Source organism: Conger conger, chromosome 19 (genome assembly GCF_963514075.1).
Source record: "Conger conger chromosome 19, fConCon1.1, whole genome shotgun sequence".
NCBI classification, from domain to species: Eukaryota; Metazoa; Chordata; class Actinopteri; order Anguilliformes; family Congridae; genus Conger; species Conger conger.
In genome coordinates, this window is record NC_083778.1 from 2,872,256 (window position 1) to 2,897,900 (window position 25,645).

At 46.1% G+C, this 25,645-nt stretch overlaps 1 protein-coding gene across 1 annotated transcript in view; it reads right to left on the reverse strand.

The window, feature by feature from the left end:
* Positions 1-1,177: 1,177 nt before the first annotated feature.
* Positions 1,178-25,645, reverse strand: part of LOC133118980 (endosome/lysosome-associated apoptosis and autophagy regulator family member 2-like) — a 31,797-nt gene continuing 7,329 nt past the window's right edge. Inside the window, exons 6-20 of the mRNA XM_061229339.1 lie at positions 24,380-24,468; positions 23,302-23,482; positions 18,303-18,431; positions 15,975-16,065; positions 15,351-15,453; positions 14,072-14,209; positions 12,378-12,635; positions 10,514-10,687; positions 9,635-9,824; positions 7,978-8,074; positions 6,734-6,835; positions 5,859-5,985; positions 4,889-5,067; positions 3,394-3,556; positions 1,178-2,668 (exon numbers count right to left, since the gene is read on the reverse strand). Of these exons, the coding sequence (XP_061085323.1) occupies positions 2,600-2,668; positions 3,394-3,556; positions 4,889-5,067; positions 5,859-5,985; positions 6,734-6,835; positions 7,978-8,074; positions 9,635-9,824; positions 10,514-10,687; positions 12,378-12,635; positions 14,072-14,209; positions 15,351-15,453; positions 15,975-16,065; positions 18,303-18,431; positions 23,302-23,482; positions 24,380-24,468 (2,090 nt within the window). The 3' untranslated portion in view covers positions 1,178-2,599. The remainder of the gene's footprint in view (positions 2,669-3,393; positions 3,557-4,888; positions 5,068-5,858; positions 5,986-6,733; positions 6,836-7,977; positions 8,075-9,634; positions 9,825-10,513; positions 10,688-12,377; positions 12,636-14,071; positions 14,210-15,350; positions 15,454-15,974; positions 16,066-18,302; positions 18,432-23,301; positions 23,483-24,379; positions 24,469-25,645) is intronic.

The window sequence follows — 25,645 nt, forward strand, 5'->3', positions numbered from 1 at the left end:
AAATTTATTTTATGACAAATGGAAAGGTTGGGCTCAATTCTATTTCCATTTGGAATACAGAAACGTGAATTAACCTTTGTTATTCAGCGAGTTAGTTAATTTAGTTTCCAAACCGAGGTGGAATTTTCCCCCAACTCTGCTGTGAACACGGCCAAACTTAACCCACACACCGCGCAACGGTGCCAAAGCACGGAGGAACGGAGGATGGATGGAAGGGAAGATGGACGGAATGGAGCGGGGGAGCAGGGGGGGAGGGTGACACCAGTACTGCTGACCTTAATGAGAAAAGTTTTTTCTCGATTTCTGTTTTGGGAAACTGTTCCATTAAACATACCAAATGTATTTAGCTCTTGGAACATGAACTTTATTTGATGATAAAGATATCAACTCACTTTAGTTTTTAATCAGCACTGCCAAAATGCAGCTTTTCGCAGTCGAGGGCAAAGTGAACTGATTATTCTTTCTTTTTACTTGACGTCACGCCTTTGTTCATTTTCGCTGAAAAAACAAGACACGGAGGAGGGGTTCTTTCAAAGAATCTCCCTTCCATTGAAAACGTCCGCAAAGCGTCAAGGAGGTGTTTTCTGTCCCCCGGCTATTTACGTCTGGGTAGCACAGGCGCAGCTGAGTGCTTTCGGGGGCTCGAAACGAGAAGGTCTCTTTTTGGGTGGGTTCTCCGTGTGGCAGTGCCCCAGTCTAACGGGCCTGAGGCTCTAATGGAGACCATCACGGCAGCACTCACTTCCTGTTCGGTCCCCACGACTCTGGCACTTCGGCTAAAGCAGGGAAACAGGATGTCGAGCCGGGGGAGGGCACAGGAGCTAAAGCAGGGAAACAGGATGTCGAGCCGGGGGAGGGCACAGGAGCTAAAGCAGGGAAACAGGTTGTCGAGCCGGGGGAGGGCACAGGAGCTAAAGCAGGGAAACAGGATGTCGAGCCGGGGGAGGGCACAGGAGCTAAAGCAGGGAAACAGGATGTCGAGCCGGGGGAGGGCACAGGAGCTAAAGCAGGGAAACAGGATGTCGAGCCGGGGGAGGGCACAGGAGCTAAAGCAGGGAAACAGGATGTCGAGCCGGGGGAGTGCACAGGAGCTAGAGCAGGGAAACAGGATGTCGAGCCGGGGGAGGGCACAGGAGCTAAAGCAGGGAAACAGGATGTCGAGCCGGGGGAGGGCACAGGAGCTAAAGCAGGGAAACAGGATGTCGAGCCGGGGGAGGGCACAGGAGCTAGAGCAGGGAAACAGGATGTCGAGCCGGGGGAGGGCACAGGAGCTAAAGCAGGGAAACAGGATGTCGAGCCGGGGGAGTGCACAGGAGCTAAAGCAGGGAAACAGGATGTCGAGCCGGGGGAGGGCACAGGAGCTAAAGCAGGGAAACAGGATGTCGAGCCGGGGGGGGGCACAGGAGCTAAAGCAGGGAAACAGGATGTCGAGCCGGGGGAGGGCACAGGAGGAAGCTACATTGAGCGTGAGGAAATCGGTAAAGAATTACTCCACAAATGCAAAGAGGCAAATCGTTTCATTTCTTCTGGTTAGTTGTCAGAAATTAGTAGAATGTTTTGTTTTTTTTAAGCAAGTTTAACTCTCCCTAAAATGCGTAACTGTATTGACATTCTTTGAGCAGACAGGATCGCATTCTCAGGAGGACGGTAAAGTATTTTCTGTAGGAGAGACGAAGTGAGTAAAACAGGTGGTATAGGCAACAGGGATAGGCTGGGCACAGAACTGAAAGCACAGGTCCGTTCCTGAAGACAACATTTTGGGCCGAATTAAGACCGAAACTTTTTAGCACACGCAAAAACCACTAACGTGACCAATGACTGCCCACGGTATTTGTTTTGCACCAATCATCGGTTGTGTTATTGGTGTCATGTGTGCGTGTGCGTGTGGTAAATGTCATGGTAAGTCCGGCCCTGAGTGTGTAATGTCAGATATGAGCACAGTTCTGCACCAATGATTTAACATGATAAAACCCCAGGAACCAGGACACTCACAGAAATCAATGTACATGTAAGAGATTAAGCAAAATCAGCATGTGTAAATATGCCGCCATCACAGCGTCTCAAATCGATATTTTACCTGATTGGACGTGAAGGGGTCCATAGGCTTGGCTTGTATGTGAAATCACCGTGGAAACAGCACGTGTTTAGCAGAGTTCCACAGTTGCATTGCTTTCGGTTCAACAAGGAAAAAAACGGTCAGGTCTCACTCCTTCAATCATTGGACATGACAAACAGAAATCTTCCATCGCCGGCTTTGACTGGCTCTCAGAGATTTAGAAAGGGGAGGGACCCACAGGCGAGCAGTTACCCTGCCATTACACAGAATCGAAATGCAACCCAAAAACCGGGAAATAATGGCCTATTTTCAAAGTGGCACCGGAATGCACGTTGGCCATTTTGTCCTCAAATATTTCGGCGGAATCCGTCCCTGAATGCTTCCGGGGCGTCAGGCCGCTCGGCGTGGCGGTCTCCACAGGTTCCTGTTGGTCGGGCCGTTTCCAGATGTTGTCGACAGCGTGGCTTCATCGTTTTTGTTTGTTGCGGTCTCTCAGCGACGCTCTCCATCCTCCTGAAAGACGTCTCCCACCAGACGGCTCCTCTATCCCCACACCCACCTCTCCGGCTTGGAGGACTTCAGCTGGACGGACTCGCAGCTCTCCCCGTTTCCCTGGAAATGAAACAACATGCAACTTAGGGGAGATCGGGGTCTGTTGTGACGCGGGGTCGATTGTTACGCACAAAATTGACACCAAACTGGCCTGTTGAAATCCGAGGAGAAAGAGGACATGTATGGGGGTGTGCAATGTGATTTACAGCAGCCTAGGTTGTTTCTGATCGGGGGGGGAAAACATTAGGGGACAATGGAGACTGTGTCACAACAGACCCAGATCTCCCCCACCCACTTTCCGTACGCTGGCCACCAAGTCACTTGTTTCCCAAATAGACGTCCCAATCCTGAACAACTTACTCAACTTATATTTTAACACATTTATCCTATGGGGTAGTGTGTAGCCAAGTGGCTAAGGTACATGACTGTGACCTGGAAGACTGGTGCTTCAAGCCCTAGTGTAGCCACGATAAGATCCATGCAGCTGTTGGGCTCTTGAGCAAGACCCTTAACCCCGCATTACTCCAGGGGGGATTGTTTCCTGCTTAGTCTAATGAAGTGTAAGTCACAATTCCATTCGCCTAATTCACGCTCTCCATTTCCATCTTTACTTCTGTTTCTATCCTCGCCCGTCGGGCGGAGCCAGGAGTAGAAAAAGGAGCAAGGAAAATAAAAAATAAGCGATTGGAACAAACCCCTGGGGTCTGCATCTGGGTGGCAAGAGCGAGACCATTTAAAGGGGCCCTGCGGTCGAATAGCAGTTCCCCGGCCGGCTAAAAGCTCACCTTAGTGGCGATGGACTTCAGTTTGCCCAGCAGGGAGGGCTTCTGGGCGTACGCCACGTCCTCCTCCTGGTCCTCGCCCTCCAGGATGGCACAGCTGTCGGCCCCTGGGAGCTCACACTCCTTATTGGCCGTCATCACCAGCCGCGAGTACTTATACTCCAACCTGGCAACCCGTGAAGCAAGCCGAAGTGAGTGAGTCGACATTTGTTCATATGATACTTTCCTAAACAGTTACAAAGCGCTTCGCAGCGAACCGAAAACGCGAACGAGCGCAAATACAGACCTCGATAATACATACAAACACAAATACACACAAGCGAAAAACATACGGCACTCTCAATACCTTTTCAACCAATCAACATGATGGCTATACTGTTGTTCTGAGCCCCTATTAAAACCATACCAAGTTATTTTTCAATTTTCTCGATCAAAGCCAATCCCCCTGGTTTTGGGGGGTTAGCCACTTCATATTGGGCTTGGGACTGAAAGGGTTAAAAGGCTAGACCCAAAGAAATGAGTTTGTTATCGCTATTTAAAACAATGGACAGACTCAGCTGATCAGATGGACAAAGGGAGAGTGCTCCAGAGTGTGGGTGCCAAAGCAACAAAGACACAGGCACCCCCTCCCCTCAGTCTGGAGCGAGGACCTGAGGACCCTAGCAGTATTGCGGAGAACCAGTCATTTGGGCCAGGCAAAACACAACGGGAGAGCGAGAAGCCAACGAGCGCATCGGCACCGCTAATGTGCTAGGCTAACGTGTCGGCGCGGCAACGTGACCGAACTCGTCAAACTCTACGAGGTATCGGTTCGATAAAACCCGTTGCTTTCTCAGCCTATCAGGAGGAGGGGATGTAATTGTATGATTATATGACCCGTGTTGAGATAAATGCCCGTAGTGGCTCTGAATGCTTGCTCCAGAGCCACTACTAAGACCAACAATCGGTCATGGGACTTGATTTGAGCCAATCGTTGGTCGCGTGATCAGATTTTGCGGCGTGCGAAAAGGTTTTGCACATGCTAAAGGTCTGAGGAGTGTGTGAACATGTTCTGCAGATTTCTCCCCACGTCATTATCAAAGCCCCCCTTTATAAGGTAAATTATCCCTCTCAGTCCTAAGGGTGCCATATGCCACTCACGTGTAAGTACCATACAATCTGCCATAGTATTATTTTGAGCCCCTTTGGATTTGGGTGGGGCCATTTCTAGGCACAGGAGCATCTTTGATTTATCAAGAAAACATGTTCATGCGCAACTTTCAGAAATACATTACGTCATCTCTCCTGCATACACACAGGACTGTTGATTTGAGCCGGGTTTGAAGGCCCTGGGCACTTGGGAATCACTCTTTCCCATTTGCACGTCGTGCCGCTTGCCATAATGGTCTTTCGAGTCCATTTGGAATGAAAGCATCCGCCGAAAGAGCGAAGCTAAAGCATCCGCCGAAAGAGCGAAGCTAATGTTGTGCTTCCGCTGGCAGCGGATGAGCTCACTCACTTTTTGTTCTTCTTCCAGAAATAGCAGGTGAGGGAGACAAGGAGGACCGCCACGAAGGCCCCGATTCCAGCTCCCACCTTCAACCAGAAATCGATGGTCTCACAGGGCAAGGTCTTCTTCCCGGGGAGAGACGCCCCCTCGGTGCACAGTTTCGGCTCGTTCCACACGTACAGGGTGTCCTGACGGACAGAGAGACATTCAGACGTAACCCTTTGAAGAGCAGGTTTTTTGGAATGTTTTAATTAAGTTCTAATTCAGTGTTCTAAAATTCCTCTACTTGCAGTTACTAGTCGTGGTTCTGACGTCAGCATTAGAATGTTCTTCAATGAACATTCTAATAATTCATTTGTGATCTCACAACTTAAAGGGTGAATAACATTAGCTTTATAGAGCAGGTTCTTTGGAATTCCATGTCAATGTTCTAGAACAATGTTCTAGTTCCGTTCACACACGGCGACTGGCTGCCATGCAAGGCACCAACCAATAGTGGCTCACCTGCATAAAGTATTCTGTAACCAATCAGGTGCTGACACTTGCATAAAGTATTCTGTAACCAATCAGGTGCTGACAGGGTGCCGTTTTGTATTGATTCATAACTGCTGGCTCGCCGGCTCTGAAAACGAGCCGTTAAATGAAACTTGTTGGCGTCAACAATTTTCCAACTGGATATCTGATTGACATCTACATGACATCACTGTACCTTGAAAAGGGTAGGGTGAAGTCACGATTTTGGGCGGGGCCAAAGCACACTGCAGATTCCATTTTTTTTTTTTATATAGGCACCTTTGGAATAGTTTTATAAGCCAAAATTATATTATTTCAGGAAAGTTAAAATAATGGCATGCAGTAACATGTTTTGCTATAATGTACATTCTTTGGAATTCCGTGTCAATGTTCTAGAACAATGTTCTAGTTCCGTTCACACACGGCGACTGGCTGCCATGCAAGGCACCAACCAATAGTGGCTCACCTGGACCCCGCCCTTGCAGGCGCCCTCAATGTCGTGGTAGTCTGCCTCCGTGCAGCGGGGACAGGCGCTGGCGCTCTCCCACAGGAAGTTGAAGGTGCAGCCGTCGCAGGTCCCAGCAGGGCATTTGCTGCAGAAACAGGAAGTGGCCGATCCTGTCACAGTTGGACTGAACAATTATAACATGGGGGGGAGGACTATTCTTGGCAAATTATGACTTCAATCCGAGGTGTAATGCGGAATGCTTTGTCCCTTGCCTCAAACGCCAAGCGCATACCCTGCAATCTGCTTGGTTTTGCAGAGTTTGGAAGTGACAGTTAGCTAGCTAGCTATGTGAGAGCAGAAACATTCATTTGTCATCCAGATTTGTGGTGAACATATATATGCTGGTATAATTGTATCTATAAAGTAAAAAGGGAAAATGCCATATATAATATAAATGCCATATATAATATATATATATATATATATATATATATGTGTGTGTGTGTGTGTGTATACATATATGTGTATATATGCATATATATATATATATATATATATATATATATATATACAGTAATATTATATGTATATTAAGATAAAGATGAGAGAAAATGTGATATTTGTGGCTAATGTTAGTCGCATCCAGTCGATGACGTTAGCTAGCATATGCAGTTGTATGCCCTCATCAGCTGCTGCATTGTATTCTTAGCTAGATAACTTAGCTTTTTGGAGTAACCAAGACTGACCTAACAGAAGTGGTACACTCTGCAGGTAATGCATTGTACATGTGATATACTGTATAGAGAGTACAGGTAATGTATCGTATATGTGATACACTGTATAGAGAGTACAGGTAATGTAGTCAGCTATCTTGTTGCAGATACGATGCACACCTGGAGACCCCCAGTTCCCCGCGAGCAGGTTTCGCTGGGTTGCACCGCAGCGTGATCACGGCGTTCCGCCCCTTCTCACACGACGACGTCGCCTGCGGAGACCTGAGATCCAAACGCGCGGTACAATAAGATTTTCTACATTGTTACAAGACCGTTGTAAATCTCTTCCTGTCATTGAAAAAGCCTCACTGACATGTCGACTCACCGTCTGCCTGTGTTTATAGACATTAAATTTGGGTTTAAAAATATGCAGTTGACGCTCCTACACTCTGTATAACTGTACACTAATTCAAGCTCATTGGTTGAAAATTTGGTATCAATTGCCACAGCCAATGGCGTTTCAACATCAGCGCATTCACAGAGAAGGGGGAGGGATAAACAGTGTTGTGGCTTGAGGGTGTTTGTTACTGCAATTCCTCTCTTGACTGAGTCCAAAATCGCCTATTGTACCTTTAAAGAGTAATTACACTCGCTGTTTCAGCCTGGCTTCCACACTATTTTTTTAATTTATTGTGGGGTGGGTAGAGTAGCTGTGTCTATCTCATTTGCATAAAGTATTCTGTAACCAATCAGGTGCTGACAGGGTGCCGTTTTGTATTGATCCATAACTGCTGGCTCGCCGGCTCTGAAAACGAGCTGTTAAATTAAACTTGTTGGCGTCAACAATTTTCCAACTGGATATCTGATTGACATCTACATGACATCACTGTACCTTGAAAAGGGTAGGGTGAAGTCACGATTTTGGGCGGGGCCAAAGCACACTGCAGATCGCATTTTTTTAAAATTTATAGGCACCTTTGGAATAGTTTTATAAGCCAAAATTATATTATTTCAGGAAAGTTAAAATAATGGCATGCAGTAACATGTTTTGCTATAACGTACATAACGCATACAAACATGTTTACAGCTAAAAGGGTTTGATCCAGGGGCGTTATTCACCTTTAAGCCTGAAATATGCAATTGAACACAAAAATGCATGAATCAATCAATCATCATACACCAACAGCCTGCATGCACTGGCTGGCTGTTTTATTCCAAGAGGCACATTCTTGTTCTCTTCTTTTCAGTTTTAGCCTGTGATGCTGCTAGGAGCTTGAAACACAGCAAACAGTGGAAAGGCCTGACTGCAAGAACGAGTGCTCTCCAGTCTAACGTCCGGGCATCCACTGAGGGAGAGAGGCACAGACAGTTTTCATGCAAGTCAAGGAAAAAATAAATCTTATCGTGCCCTTGTCTGCACCCACCGGTAGAAGAAGTTCACGTCCGGTACTTTCTTGGACGTTTCGGGGAAGAGGTCGGGTCTCACGCTGATGCCGGAGAGAGAGCTCTCCACAGTGGCTCCTTCAAAACCAACAGGAAACAGTCGGATAAACAGGATGACGAGCGGGAACCAATAGGATAAGCAGGGTGACCAGCAGGAACCAATAGGATAAGCAGGATGACGAGCGGGAACCAATAGGATAAGCAGGGTGACCAGCAGGAAGTCAGTCACACATTTCACAACACAGGGAGATCCTAGAGCAGGGATGTCAAACCCCAGTGTTTCCTTTCAATCAGCTGACAATTAATTCAATTAGCCAATCAATGACTTGAATGAACCACAGGTGCTGAGAACAAGCCAAAAACTAGCCACAAGGCACTGCGGCCCTCCAGGACTGGAGTTTGACACCTGTGTCCGAGAGCATTCAGTTAATTTATTTTATTTAAAAAGTGAGTGGAAATAACCTCAATTTTAAATGTCATATTGACCACCTTCAAAGAAGTAAAAATTTACACTGGGCTTCTTGTACAGGCTAAAGTCCTGTTTCTCTATGGTATCAAGAAAACGGTTCGTTTCTAGCCTATTTCTGCCCTCAGCTTGACTTTGGTCAAACTATCTATAGGTCCACCACCTCTTTACACAGCAAGACTGGTTGCTCATCCCTTACTTTGCGTATGCTACAACACTGGTACATATTATAAGATTATTGTAAGATAAATTATAAAATTATTTTAGGTAAATTACCTACATACTTAAGTCAGAAGTTTTTATCTGTGCAAAGCATCACACAAATGGTTCAGTTCAAGGTCCCCTCTTTTCGTACAGAGGATGGAAGAGCATGCTTGTCCAACAGTGGTCCTTGGTCCTGGAACGAGCTGCAGGCTATGCTCAAACTTGATTATTTTATTTCATTAAACGATTTTAAATCAAGAATAATGGATGTTCTCACGGTTGGCTGCAATTGTTTTTAGTAACACCAAAGTGTTAATTTCACCGCCATAAGGCCCTTACCCTGCATTGCTCCAGGGGAGGATTGTCTCCTGCTTAGTATAATCAACTGTATGTCGCTTTGGATAAGAGCGTCTGCAAAATGCCAATAATGTAATGTAATGTAATGTAATGTAATGTATATACCTACGAACTTATGGATAGTGCTGTACTGTAATGGTCTTGTGATTGTGGTCCTGTAATTTTATGCTGCTGTTTGACCCCGTCTTGGCTCATTTGTAAAAGAGGTCTTAATCTCAATGCGACTTCCTAGTCAAATAAAGGTTTATATATATTATATATCACTGTGCACTTTATTAGATATTTATGTTTTTTGACTTATTTGTCTCTGCTGTTGTAGCCCATCCACTTAGATGTTTGATGTGTTGTGTGTTCAGATATGTCGCTCTGGATGAAAGCCAAATGGCACTAATGTAATTAATGTAATGTTTTCTATGTTGTACGTCGCTCTGGATGAAAGCGTCTGCCAAACGGCACTAATGTAATTAATGTAATTAGTGTAATGACTAGCCCAAGGTTTGCACTGTAACAGAGCCCCGGGCACTCCTGTTACGCACTCAAAGCTCCATTTGGGAAAGAGCTAGGCTGGAGGCGAGGAGTCGACCATCTGGACGGCGTGCGGAGTCTCCTACCGAGGAAGGTGTCCGCCAGGCTGATGGACTGGGAGGAGAGCGCCATCCTGAAGCCCCGCCCGTCCGACGGGATGATGGTCGATTGACAGACGAAGGTCTCCACGTAGTTGGCCAGCTCGTTGGAGTCTCCCTGCAGGTCTTTGTTGGACAGGTCCGTCACGTTGTCGGTGCAAACGGCTGCCCTTTGACCCTTGGGAGAGCAGACGTGAGAAATGAACGCAGCGAAGACGTTAAACCCTACCACAAGTCGAGGGTCCAGGGGTCAGAAAGTAAAAGTCCCCTCCCGCCTTCCCCTCGTCACTCATTGGTTCTACCGAGGGGGCGACATCAGCGAAGGAGTTAAGAGCGGTCGCCTGGCAGTCAGAAGGTTGCCGGTTATATCCCGCCCTGGGTGTGTCGATGTGTTTCTGAGCAAGATGCCTAACCCCCACTTGCTCCTGACGAGCTGGTTGGTGCCTTGCATGGCAGCCAATCGCCTCTGGCGTGTGAGTGTGTGTCCATTTACCAATACCATTTACCTCCAGGCTGAAGAATTGTGCTGATTAGCAAGCCCAGGGGATAGGAACTACATACTGTGGAGGACTTTTACTTTCTGAGCTTTCTGAACTGGGAAAGTAATGCGTCACGGCTATTTTATTGTCCAAGTCACGTTTCAGCCGGCTCGATAAACCCGTTTGATCCGGCTGGCGAGATCAGGCGATGAAGTCCCTCTCAAAACCAAACGGCTCAAAAGCACGCCCACCATTTTGTGAGCAGCTCCTCAGACTAAGCCCTGCCCACACACCCACAGACCGTAATCCCCCTCGGGGGAGCGTGGGAGGCACGGGGGGGGGGGGTTGGGGAGCAGGGGGGGAGAGCGGGCGCCCTGGTTCGGCTCACCTCGTGGCCACAGAGGCTGATGTTGAAGAGGTGGTAGTACTTGGTGCCCTTGGAGGTAAAGCTGGGCCCGTTCATGATGGAGCCCACGGCGCTCAGGCGGCTGAAGTCGTAGGTCAGGGTGCGGTTCTGATCCGAGTGGGAGAAGGAGCAGTCGCTGAAGCAGACGGAGTGGTCCTGCCGACCGGGGGAGAGGGAGACAGAGCGGCGTTAACGACCCGAGAGCCGGAGACCGGGTCCTGCAGTGTGACGTCGGAGGTCAAAGTCACGCAGACGCGTTAATGTTGTTGTCATTATTCGGTAACACTCTCTCTGAAGGGGCCTACATCAGAGCTATATAACTCCTTCATAAGCTCTACATAGCACATTCATAAGCACTACATAAGCATTCATAAGTGCTTATGTCTATAACTGAAAATAGGCATATAGTATGTTATGTCAACATTGATGCAGAAAGTGATATTATCACATCTATTGACATAGCAAGTGAAATGACATAAGGATCTTTTATCATTTCACTTGTTGTGTCATGGTAATGTCACTTGTGGTTAACATAACACACCATGAGCCTAATTGCGATTACCAATATAAGCATTTATGAGTGCTTATGTAGTTCTTATGAATGTGCCATGTAGTGCTTATGAATGACCCTTTTTCATGTTATTGTGGCAATAAACATGGAGTTTATTGAAAAGTTTAAGGATTTTGAAACATTTTAAACAAATTAAAGTTACTTCAAAGCTTTGCAAGAACTACTTGAAGACCAAAAAAGAGCAAGGAGCGCTGGACAATCCACAATCCCCTGACCTCAACTCCATTGAACATTTATCGGGGCACCTGAAGACTGACAGAAACCAAGCACTCAGTAAAATCACAGACGCTCTTTGGAACATTGTCAAATAATGCATGGATCATCAGGTTTTGCATCATGGATCCAAGACAGCTTGACTGAAAATTGCCATTAAAGCTGGGGGACATACCAAATACCAAATAAATAAATTTTTCACACTCAACTTTCGCCATTTCTCCTATTCTTTGGCATATGAATGTCTGTAAGCGTGTGAGCCGGATATGAAAACCCGCAGGAGGTTCTACAGGCCTCGGGCGTGACGGGAGCAGGAGAAGTTTTACTTTCATATCCAATGAGGTCGTCCTTGGAACCGGCGCACACAGTTTGCACAGTCCCTCTCAGCGGGTATAATAATGAATAATTACTCCTCGGTACCGTGTTGACTCTGTCGGCAGGTGTACTCTTTCTGCAGAAATAAAGACCCTCATAATTAAATCTAGTGTGAAGTGTCTAGATTGCCTCCTTATGACAGGACCAGGGTGGGTTTTTCCTTCTCGGCCCGAAAGGACATGGCGCCCGTCCCAAAGCCTGTCAGCGGCCGCCCACTCGCTGGTGGCACGTCGTGGAGCCAACATGGAGGAAGCCAAACCGAATATCTCGCTTTCCTCCCCTCTTCCCGGAAAATAACTTGGTTTAACATTCCAACCGCTGATGGATCTTCCTTTTATGGAACAACAGCCTTATCTACTGAAATAGTATCCACCCTCCCTTACTTCACTGATCTGAGTGATAGTAGATTTACTCTCGCCTGTCCATCTTCTGTAGATTAGATCATAGGAGGCAAACTCCTGGAGGGCCGCAATGTCTTCTGGTTTTTGGGTTGTTCTCAGCACCAGCGGTTCATTCAAGTCATCGATTGGCTAAAGTATCCACACGCCTTGTTCTCAAGGCCTTCATTGACAGCTGATGGAAAGGAAACCACAAAAACCTGCAGACACCTGGGGTTTTAGTTTGGCACCCTGGGTTAGAGGAAGAACACAAAGGAACTACAAATCCTACCGAAAAAACTACACTTACCTTGTTGCTCCTGCTGCCAGGGCCGCAGGGCAGGCAGGACTCCTTGCCGTAGATCTGGTGCCCGGAGAGGTAGGTGTCGGGCGGGCACTCCATGCACTGGTTGGTGTCCCTCTGGATGTAGTGTCCCGCGGGGCAGGGGACGCAGGACGCTCGCTGGGACAGCAGGGCGCAGGCCCGACAGGACGACGACGCGCCGTCCTGGGCGTTGGTCACGGTGATGGAGTAGATCTTCACGATGTCGTTGACGTACTGTCTCACCTGCGAGAGCGAGGAGTCGGCTTAGCGCGTACTCGGACAAATATACATGAGCGTGGACGCTTCAGCCTTTCAGTCCCAACAGTGCCATATGGCACTCTCAACCTTTTACCTTTTCAACCAATCAAAATGACAGCTATACTTTTGTTTTGAGCCCCGGTTAATACATTACTACATTTTGAACTCTCTCAATTTTCATCGAGCAAAGCCGAAACCCCTTGGGTTTGTATTTAGTAGCTATAGCTCGCTAAGTTACCGCAATCGCATCTCAAAAGTAGCTCATTAACACCAGTCAAGCAGTCACAGGCACAGTTCTACCACTGGACTGACATGTCGGATAGCAAACAACTCCAACTCTGCTGTCATGCGCGGCACAGCTGCGGTGTTGCCAGCTTTAGCTTCAGCTAGTGGGTTTGGTACAGGTACTTTGCTGTGGTTAGCTTTGTCAGGCAGATTTGTAACATCGCGCAGACTGAAATAAGAGCATTCATTGAACATACTGTCGCTGTACAGGTTTCAGATGGATAGCAGATCTGCACATTAACTTCCTGTTCGTGTCTCAGCTGCTTTTACACTGGCACTACCTGTATGTCTGTTAATAATTTCTTAGCTTTTTTTTTTTTCAAATTTTTCCCTTTTTCTCCCAATTTAGTAGCCATTTGTACCTTATCTAATCCAATCAGTGTTGGCCAGGGGATGCAGCGCCCACACCCCGTCCCTCGGCGATCCGAGAACAACACGCCTTCTTCAAGCCGTCTCGTCTCATGCTCGTGACCGTGATTCCGAGGCGCCCGGGGTGCTGTTGTATGCGGCGATCCGCTGACCCTGCCAAGTCCCTCCCTCTGGAGCAGTGAGCCAATTATGCTGCTCCACATGAGCCGGCCAAGCTTGGCTTTTGGGCAGGACCGGAAATCGAACCCCGGTCCCCGGTGTGCAACTGCAGCAAACTGCAACCGCAAGTCCGCTGCATCTTCGCTGCATTGTTGCACCACCACGGCTCCATCCATCCATCCATTATCTTAACCCGCTTATCCTGAACAGGGTCGCAGGGGGGCTGGAGCCTATCCCAGCATACATTGGGCGAAAGGCAGGAATACACCCTGGACAGGTCGCCAGTCCATCACAGGGCACACACACCATTCACTCACACACTCATACCTATGGGCAATTTAGACTCTCCAATCCGCCTAACCTGCATGTCTTTGGACTGTGGGAGGAAACCGGAGTTCCCGGAGGAAACCCACGCAGACACGGGGAGAACATGCAAACTCCGCACAGAGAGGCCCCGGCCGACGGGGATTCGAACCCAGGACCTCCTTGCTGTGAGGCGGCAGTGCTACCCACTGCACCATCCGTGCCGCCTCCACCACGGCTCACTCTCTGTTAATAATTTCAACGCTCAACTTTTCCCATGATCCCCTGGGGCACCCTGCACTCACGTCCTCGGCCTGGTTGGTCCTCTGGAAAGCCCAGGTGTAGGACACGGTGGCGTTTTTGGTCATGATGTGGGTGTAGGACTGCTTCCCCTTGCTGCCCTCCCACGACTCGACCACGTTGGTGCTCTTCCTGTTGACATCCTGCAGGGGGCGGTATAAGCACGGTCAATGTACAGGTAGCAATCGGGCCTCTGTGTGTTAGCGTGGCACTAAGCGGCAGCTTTGTTTTCACTGAGAGCGCAGCGCTAGTCCAAGGTCAACAGAAGAAACTACAAATACTCCCAGCAAGGTCAACACAAGAAACAGCCCCCTGTTGACTTACAGACAGCCAATCGCAGCCCCCTGTTGACTTACAGACAGCCAATCGCAGCCCCCTGTTGACTTACAGACAGCCAATCGCAGCCCCCTGTTGACTTACAGACAGCCAATCGCAGCCCCCTGTTGACTTACAGACAGCCAATCGCAGCCCCCTGTTGACTTACAGACAGCCAATCTGCACAGGTTATTTAACGCAGCGGAGGATCTGCATTGAGGTATCAGGGTCCAGGTTTGAAATGCATTATAGGATGAATATGTATTTTCTTGCTTGCGTTTCATATGTAAAAACAGAGATAAGGTTTTATTTTACAGTCCGTTAATGGCCTAGTTTTTACTGTGTATATACCAGGTACTTATTAGGTAACTAAATTGCTTTCAGAGGTAAGTACGATGAAATACAGGACCGGGACCAGGTTGGTGATTCAATACCCGGTGTAGCCACGATGAGATCCGTGTAGCTGCTGGGCCCTTGAGCGAGGCCCTTAATCACAAATTGCTCCAATGAACGCTTTGGATAAAAATGTCAGCTAACACTGTAATGTAATGAACCACTGAAATCAAAGCAGTTGCAAGTAGCTGTGTTCTTACCCAGTAAATATTAGGTCATTAACAAGCTGTAAAATAAAGCAGCTCACGTCTTTTCTAAGAGTGGTTTATACCTCCATGCTACCTGTAAACACCACCAGCTGGATGGTGGTTTTTAGACATTTTGTTCAAACATGTACGTAATGGTTACGTCTGTAGCGTAGTGGTTAAGGTAAATGACTGGGATACTCAAGGTCGGTGGTTCTAATCCCGGTGTAGCCACAATAAGATCCGCACAGCTGTTGGGCCCTTGAGCAAGGGGAGGATTGTCTCCTGCTTAGTCTAATCAACTGTATGTCGCTCTGGATAAGAGCATCTGCCTAATGTAATGTAAATGGGTTTTAGTGTTTTTATTGCATCCCTGCCTCGGGCGACTTGCCATCATGAAGTACAGCTCACAGTCTGCAGAACAGATGGTTTCAAAGATGAAGGTGATTCGCCCAAACTCTGAGCCCGTAGTCCTGGACACGGATGTTGGGAGCCTAGAAACAAAACAACACCATCATAGTGGTTAAGGTAAATGACCCTGTAGCGTAGTGGTTAAGGTAAATGACTGGGACACACAAGGTCGGTGATTCTAATCCCGGTGTAGCCACAATAAAGTCTGCACAGCTGTTGGGCCCTTGAGCAAGGCCCTTAATCCTGCATTGCTCCAGGGGAGGATTGTCTCCTGCTTATTCTAATCAACTGTACATCGCTCTGGATAAGAGTGTATGCCAAATGCCAAAATTTTTTTACAAAAAAAACCTGAACCAATAAGAGAGCTTTGAGGAAGAGGGTGTCTTTCCTGAAGTTTTATCACTTCACTGAGGTCAAGTCAAAAATGAAAGAAATTAATGCCAGACTGATATCAGGGTTGTTAATGAGAGGACAGCCCATCAGGTTGTGAAATGGGGGAGGAGATGCTTGGGGATTAAATTCCAGGCTTGACACGGTGCCGGATGGATGTCCCCAAAACTGAGGCATGATGGGTAGAATCGCGGGTTCTCATGGTCAGACTCACTTGAAGCCGGGGACGCGCAGGTTTAGGATGAGGTAATCGTTGTCCGAACTCCCTGCCCCACTGCGAATGTGATCACCAGCAACTTCCCAACCTGCAGGTCAGAGGGCACAGAACCTGTTCACATCACATCCACTCTCACACTAACTATACAAACACACCTGTTCACATCCACTCTCACACTAGCTATATAAACACACCTGTGCACATCCACTCTCACACTAACTATATAAACACACCTGCGCACATCCACTCTCACACTAACTATATAAACACACCTGTGCACATCCACTCTCACACTAACTATATAAACACACCTGTGCACATCCACTCTCACACTAACTATATAAACACACCTGTGCACATCCACTCTCACACTAACTATATAAACACACCTGTTCACATCCAGTCTCACACTAACTATACAAACACACCTGTTCACATCACATCCACTCTCACACTAACTATATAAACACACCTGTGCACATCCACTCTCACACTAACTATATAAACACACCTGTGCACATCCACTCTCACACTAACTATATAAACACACCTGTGCACATCCACTCTCACACTAACTATATAAACACACCTGTTCACATCCAGTCTCACACTAACTATACAAACACACCTGTTCACATCACATCCACTCTCACACTAACTATATAAACACACCTGTGCACATCCACTCTCACACTAACTATATAAACACACCTGTGCACATCCACTCTCACACTAACTATATAAACACACCTGTTCACATCACATCCACTCTCACACTAACTATATAAACACACCTGTTCACATCCACTCTCACACTAACTATATAAACACACCTGTTCACATCACATCCACTCTCACACTAACTATATAAACACACCTGTGCACATCCACTCTCACACTAACTATATAAACACACCTGTTCACATCACATCCACTCTCACACTAGCTATATAAACACACCTGTGCACATCCACTCTCACACTAACTATATAAACACACCTGTTCACATCACATCCACTCTCACACTAACTATACAAACACACCTGTGCACATCCACTCTCACACTAACTATATAAACACACCTGTGCACATCCACTCTCACACTAACTATATAAACACACCTGTGCACATCCACTCTCACACTAACTATATAAACACACCTGTGCACATCCACTCTCACACTAACTATATAAACACACCTGTGCACATCCACTCTCACACTAACTATATAAACACACCTGTTCACATCCAGTCTCACACTAACTATACAAACACATATAAACACACCTGTTCACATCCACTCTCACACAAACTATATAAACACACCTGTGCACATCCACTCTCACACTAACTATATAAACACACCTGTGCACATCCACTCTCACACTAACTATATAAACACACCTGTGCACATCCACTCTCACACTAACTATATAAACACACCTGTTCACATCACATCCACTCTCACGCTAACTACATAAACACACCTGTTCACATCCACTCTCACACTAACTATATAAACACACCTGTGCACATCCACTCTCACACTAACTATATAAACACACCTGTGCACATCCACTCTCACACTAACTATATAAACACACCTGTGCACATCCACTCTCACACTAACTATATAAACACACCTGTTCACATCACATCCACTCTCACGCTAACTATATAAACACACCTGTGCACATCCACTCTCACACTAACTATATAAACACACCTGTTCACATCCAGTCTCACACTAACTATACAAACACATATAAACACACCTGTTCACATCCACTCTCACACAAACTATATAAACACATCTGTGCACATCCACTCTCACACTAACTATATAAACACACCTGTGCACATCCACTCTCACACTAACTATATAAACACACCTGTGCACATCACATCCACTCTCACGCTAACTACATAAACACACCTGTTCACATCCACTCTCACACTAACTATATAAACACACCTGTTCACATCCACTCTCAGACTAACTATATAAACAGCACCAGCACACCAGACGCAAAGTCCCATCTGTTCAGTGACTTCTGCTGCTCCCTTCTGTCAGGCTAAATCTCTCCCCCTCTTTCACCCTCTCACACTCACTCTCTTTCTCTCCCTCTCACCCTCCCTGCCTCTCATCCTCAACATAGATGTATCCACCCCCTGCCAGCAAAGCACATAACTATTCATAAAAGACCGGAAATAAAGAAAGACAAATCAGCAACGCGTCCTGGGTTTTTGGCCGACGTCTCCCTGACCTGCTATAACGCCACGGCGCCATCTAGTGGCCGGAAGGCCGCACTGCGCAGGGCTCACCGTTCATCCCGTCGCACTTGGTGTTGCCCACGTTGAAGCAGGAGGTCTTCATGTTGGCGGGAAGAACGTTCCACCACTTGTACTCGTAGCCCAACGCTGGTTCCGTTCCCGCCGGGCACTTCTGACAAGCTGGGGAGAGGGGGAGCAGACGTCACATACTGTGATGCTGGCTTTCATTTTAACAGTAATCGCAACCTCTGAATTGTAATAGCTTTTTAATTATTAATGATTTGAAGCCATCAGGTGGCCAAAAGCATGCACATCATCCCGGTTGGGAAATATTGACTCACGCCGGGATCAGACTACACAGTATTTTTTCCACGATGGTCACCATGTCAGATAAGGATCATAGAGCCATAAATTATCGCCGTGTCTTGACCGGGAGCGTGGCAACACTACGTACGACCTGGCAACACTACGTACGACCTGGCAACACTACGTACGACCTGGCAACACTACGTACGACCTGGCAACACTACGTACGCCCTGGCAACACTACGTACGACCTGGCAGCACTACGTACGACCTGGCAACACTACGTACAACCCCGGCCAATCATAGGCTGCTGTCATCATGTCAGCTGCTGTCACCACCACCTTGCACAAGCTCGTTAGTCGTCAGAGAGGAGGGTAGAGAAATTGTGGGTAATTGCAGAAGCGCTATGTGTGATGCTGCCGGTCTTGTGTTCCCGAAAAGAAAAAGAAAAGAAAGCGGCTCTGGACCTCAATGGCATTTTGGTTAACATGTCCAGAACATAAATGTAGCTAGCTACCAGGTTCGCTGCATGCAAACAGAAGGTCTTGTGGATAAAAAAAGATTGGGGTTTGGGAATTGCTTACTCTGGTACGTTAAGATAGAAAGATATGTTTTAATATCAGGTAGTTTTACAATCATCCATTCATTCATTATCCTAACCAGCTTATCCTGAACAGGGTCGCAGGGGGGCTGGAGCCTATCCCAGTATACATTGGGCGCAAGGCAGGAATACACCCTGGATAGGTCGCCAGTCCATCGCACACACCATTCACACAGAGAGGCCCTGGCCGACCGAGATTCGAACCCAGGGCCTCCTTGCTGTGAGGCGGCAGTGCTACCCACTGCACCATCTGTGCCAACACTAATTTTATAATCACTATAACTAAAATCTGTCATCCTATTGGTTGACGTCAAGGAACACATCATTGACTGTTTCAGGAGTGTCAAATTAGGCAGGAAAATACAAAAGGCTACACCACCTGATTTCACTAATTGGCTTATTATCTGAACCAATAATTAGTGAAATCAGGTGGTGTCTCCCACGTTAGGAGCAAATACCTGCAGACACAGCGGCCCGCAGGACCAGGAGTTGAGTAGACCTGTGCTAGACATTTTGTTGGGGTGCTGTACTGCAATAGATTTTTAATAATGACAAAATAGATTGCTTTAAACTCTAATGAAGAAACAGAACGTCAAAAAATCAGTGGTGTCATCCAGTGCCCATAATTATAAGCCTTCAAAGTGAAATTGAGTTATTTGCGATGTTGTACATTGTATCCCAGTACGGAAATAACAATGGAATTACTGCCTTTGCTTCACACAAATTCTGAAGATGCTGACCTATTTCTGATATGTAGTCAATAATTTGGACCACTTATTATTATTATTATTCATTCATCATAGCTGCAGAAAGCTACTACTATTATTATTATTATTATTATTATTATTATTATTATTATGTGGCAGCAAGGATGGTGCAGTGGGTAGCACTGCCGCCTCACAGCAAGGAGGTCTTGGGTTTGAATCCCTGTCGGCCGGGGCCTCTCTGTGCGGAGTTTGCATGTTCTCCCTGTGTCTGCGTGGGTTTCATCCGGGTACTCCGGTTTCCTCCCACAGTCCAAAGACATGCATGTTAGGCTGAGTCTAAATTGCCCATGGGTATGAGTGTCCAGGGTGTATTCCTGCCTTTCACCCAATGTATGCTGGGATAGGCTCCAGCCCCCCTGCGACCCTGTTCAGGATAAGCGGGCTCAGATAATGGATGGATGGATGATTATTATTACGGCTCGAAGAAATAGACTGAATAGACAGAGCAGATGAGGGTATTACAAAGAAGGCATCTGCAGTTTTCCTGTGAGGCAGTGATTCTCAGCCTGCAGTTCCACTGGGTTTTCACTCATGTTCCACTGGTGATTTCCCTCATCACTTACCTGAGCAACAAAAGCAGCTGGCTGTTAACTGCACAGTTAACTTGGCTGCACAGTGGACTCTGCGTGGATTTTATCCCACGACCCAAATGACACTGAATAATTTCACACCCACTCGACCAAGCACATAACTTGGCATTATTGTACCTTTTAATAGGGATGCAAACAGCAGCAGTTACCATCAATATTACTGAACTTACTATAATCAGGGTGCAATGTATCATTCCAGCCACTGGGTGGCAGCACAAAAACACAAATGACAGAATCTCTTTGATAACCCATGAGTACACTTCTTTTTTTTTTTACATGATACAAGTGTCTTGTATGACAAAAAAACATGTTGCAGTGAAATATTTTGTAAATACAGTACTGTGCAGAACTCTTAAGCATCCTGGACTTTATTGTATATATATATATATATATATATATATTATATATTTCTTTTGTGTGTTAGTATAAAATAACACATTTGAGATTCCCAAATATTCATTTTCCAAAAGATTTAATTTTACAGAGACATTTTTTTACTGAATTAACACATTACTGTAAGCAATTGACTTCTTTTTACAAAGAAACTTGGTCAAGGCTATCTGAGATCAGAAGCAAGGAACCAACAAGAATCCGCAGAAGAACTGTGGCAAGTTCTCCAACATGCTTGGAACAACCTCCCTGCTGATTGTCTTATAGAACTGCAGGACAGCGTTGGCTATCTCAGAGAAGTGATACAGTTTTAATACCGAAGAGTGGTCACAAAAAATATTGATTTGATTCAGTTTTTATATATTCTGTCAGATTACTAAAATGTAATGCAAAATGTACACTGCCTTAATTTAGGACCTTAAAGAATCTTATCTGTACAGAATGTTATACAGGTGCCTAAGACTTTTGCACAGTACTGTATAGATTTTATTTAATTTGAATCAAATGTCCCTTGTGCTAAGAGATACTGTATCGAGCCCAAACAAAGAAAATCCCTATTATTATTATTATTATTATTATTATTATTATTATTTATTTTTATTTTTATTTTATTATTAGTGGTAACTGGGTCACTTACCTGACCTGCTTCAGTAAGGGGATAGAAGCTGTGTGGTAGCTATGGACACTTAAAGTATAAACAGACAGTATATCATCCTTGGTTGCTATTTACATAATAAAACTTATAAACTTATAAAACTTATAAATATTAATATAAAACAAGTCTCATTACTCTCTTGGACAGTCAAGCACCGTTTCTTTATCCCCCCGAATATGTTGAGATTTTATGATTTCACGTTTTGGGTTAAATTGAGGTCAACATTTGAAATAAACACAAAAGTATTGTCATAAGAAATTTTGACATGTAGCGTGTCACCTTCTTATTGCCTCCCAAATTACTAGTAAGTGATAGTTTGGCACCTGTATGGGAAAGTACCACCAGAATCACTCACAAAGAAATCTGAGAAAAATGGAAAAATGGTTGTATATTTCTACAGTTACAGCGGGCCAAAATAACACTGCTCAACACATCTGTAGGCCAAGTTGGAACAGGACTAGTATAGCTTTTTGTTTATTGCATGTTTACCATTTAATCCCACAAAATTAGAAAAATCATACAGTATCAAGATGAAAACAAAGTGAACTGGTTTTTAAGAGATGTCAATGGGGTCAAATTGGCCGCAAACATAATATGAGGGTTAAACCGTGTTATTGTGGTGTCCGTGGCCCTATACAGCTCCACCACAGCCCACCCCAGCTGGGCAGAACAGGAATGCGAGTACATAGAGAGTTTCTCTATCAGCAAGTGTCAGTTTAAGGACTTAACGGATACAATAGCCAGACCACATGCTCCCTCCCTGCCTCACTGCTATAATTAGCCATGTGTGTACCATAGGTTATAATTGCACTTATGTATAGTCTAGCTGCCATCCGTGGCTTGCTAGTTGGAAAGTTGATGGACTGGTTCAAATTTTATGTATGCGATCACTCTTGCACTTGATAAGAGCGTCTGCTAAATGCCTGTAATGTAACGTAGTGCAATGTAGTGTAATGTAGTGTACTGTAGTGTCATGTAGTGTAATGTAGTGTAGTGTAGTGTAGTGTAGTGTAATGTAGTGTAATGTAGTGTAGTGTAGTGTAGTGTAGGGTAGTGTAGTGAAATGTAGTGTAGTGTAGTGTAGTGTAGGGTAGTGTAGTGAAATGTAGTGTAGTGTCGTGCAATGTAGTGTAGTGTAATGTAGTCTAATGCAGTTTAGTGTAGTGTAATGTAGTGTAATGTAGTGTAGTGTAGTGTAGTGTAATATAATGTAATGCTGGACCTCCAGGGCTTTCGATAGCTAGACGGACGTCTCCGTACGGCTCTGTTACCATGGTTTCTCACAGCACAACTTGTGCTCGAAAGAGGTCAATTCAATTCAATTTCATTTGTATCATGCTTTTCAAAGAAGACTGTCCCAAAGGCTCTTTCCAGAGGGAAAGAAGGGAAGAATGGGAAATATCAGCCCTGAGCCCCCAAACAGCACATGAGGTAAACCGCTCCCTTATGGGGAGAACAGTGGTGAGAAAAACAACCCGAAGGGAAGAAATCTCAGGACGAACCCGACTATTGGGGGATGCCCATCCTCCGCTGGCCTACACGTTCAGATGGTAACAGTTCAGGTATTAAACTAGCAGGTAAACTAGATGGATGAAATCTAGTCTGCTTTGGTAAAGATGCAAAGACACACAAAACCCCCACCAATAGTTCATACAGTAACCAGAAAAGAAACTAGGAAAATAAGTAGTTTACACTTGAGAATCTTTTGACCAGAGTGCTGGTCTCCAGATTGTTCCGTTACCTTTGACCCCGTCGGAGTAGGTGCCGGCGGGGCAAGGGGTGCAGGTGGCCGTGTCGTTGTTGTAGAAGCCAGGGTTGCAGGGGGGGCAGGGCTCCCGCCTGCCAGACGGTGGCAGCGTTTCGGCCCCCGTCACGTTCTCCACGCAGATCTTGGGCTCGATCCACTTGTACATGATCTGCGTCTGGAGGAACACACAATTTCAGGACAGAACTTTCTCACCGTGAGGCTGGGCTCAGGACAATGCAATGCAGGTCAATCTCACACACAGTTCATATGTGAGGTCACAAATCTGTGATTAGAGTGTTCTTAACTGGACATTCTAATGCTGATTGTCACAATCAGTACCGGTAACTGAAAGCAACAAAGTTGTAGAACACTGGCTTCATTCTAATGCTGATGTCACAATCAGTACCGGTAACTGAAAGCAACAAAGTTCTAGGACACTGGCTTCATTCTAATGCTGATGTCACAATCACGACTGGTAACTGAAAGCGACAGAGATCTAGAACAGTGGCTTCGAATAAATAAATAAAAAAACATTCCAAAAAACCTCTTCAAGAGGGTTGAGGGTCACTTCCTGAAACACATACTTGACAGTTTTTCCTTTCGTGAGATGCACATACCAGACTATCAGCATTAACGTCACACTCATCAGACCATCCCCTCAGCCTGTCGGTCAGATGCACACTGAACTCGGGAATGTATTTCAAATATCTAATTGCATGTATGCATTTCACATGTAATACAGGTTGCTGGCCACTTTCCTTCTATGTTTTTTTTTTTTTTTTTTTACACCTCTGTGCCACCTGCAGAGTAACCAGTTGATATGAGGAGGCATTTAGTAGCTTGCATTAATTTACTTCAGTGTATTTGTTCCTGGTTGACCAGCTCATACCCAGCTAGCAGCACTTCCTGGTTGACCAGCTCATACCCAGCTAGCAGCACTTCCTGGTTGACCAGCTCATACCCAGCTAGCAGCACTTCCTGGTTGACCAGCTCATACCCAGCTAGACCAGCTCAGTTTCCGAGCTGCTGAGGCCGGCTGGCCTGGGCAGCAGGGGAGGGTTCGGGCCCTCACCTTGGCTTCGCTGTCGCAGGGTGTGTGGATCTGGAAGTAGTCTTTCTTGGAGCAGGCCGGCTTCTCCTTGCATTCCGCCGAGCCTTCGGCTGTGGGGGAGAAGCAACAGTGACGGGTTTCGCCGGGACGATCGATAAACTCTGACACACGGCGTGGGCCGGTTATTCAGCCCGAGGGAGACAGATCTGTCGAAGCTGCTACGCCGGAGACAGAGTAAAACCACCAACCAGCACTACCTTGGTAATGATCTCTGGGTAATGCGGTCCAGTCAATCAAACCCAATGAAACCACACCAGCGCTGCAGAGAGCCAGTACCAGGTGAGCAGCCCCCCCGCTTTTGTTATTTTATCCAAAGCGACTTACAGTTGATTAGACTAAGCAGGAGCCAATCCCCCCCTGGATGTGGGGTTAAGGGCCTTGCTCAAGAAATAATATTTCCCATTTTCTTGTTAAAACGCCCAATTACATTATTGGCATTTGGCAGAGGCTGTTATCCAGAGTTAAATCTTATCAATTAAAAACCATAGTGGTTAAGATACATGAGTGGGACACGCAAGGTTGGTGGTTCAATCACCACAATAAGATCAGCACAGCCATTGGGCCCTTGAACAAGGCCCTTAACCCTGCATCGCTCCAGGGGAGGATTGTCTCCTGCTTAGTCTAATCAACTGTAAGTCGCTTTGGATAAAAGCGTCAGCCAAATGACATGTAATGTAATGTAATGCAATGTAGTACTGCAGTATATTTTAAATCAGTAAGGGGATCCACTGACCCTCATCCACTCAGGCTGCAGAGGCAGGCAGGGCTGAGGGCTGACGGGTTCGAGGGGGCAGAAAAGCCCTTCTCTCGGGGATAGACACGAGGGTGACTGACACAAACAAGAACGTCCCGTTTAGGAGCCAGGAGAGTTTGGACCTACAAGTGCCCCCCCCCCAGACAAAGCTGTCTGCTTACTGATTGGAGGATGGGCGGGGGGCTCCGCTTACCTCCCAGAGAGCAGTGACGACGGTCACAATGTTTCATTCAAAAACACAAAATGGCTTCCAAATAAACGTGTCAATAAACAACTGCTGAGATGTCGGAGGAGTAGGTCAGTGTGCAGGTGAAATAAGAGGGGAGCTACCCACTTGTGTATGAAAAGCATTAAGCGCCAGACGCATGCACAAATAAATGCATAAATTGCCTGTTTTAACAAGCGTTTTTAGTCGTTGTCTTTTTTCTTCTCAGAAGCACATTCGCTTGTTTTAAGTTTTAAGACTTTAAGTC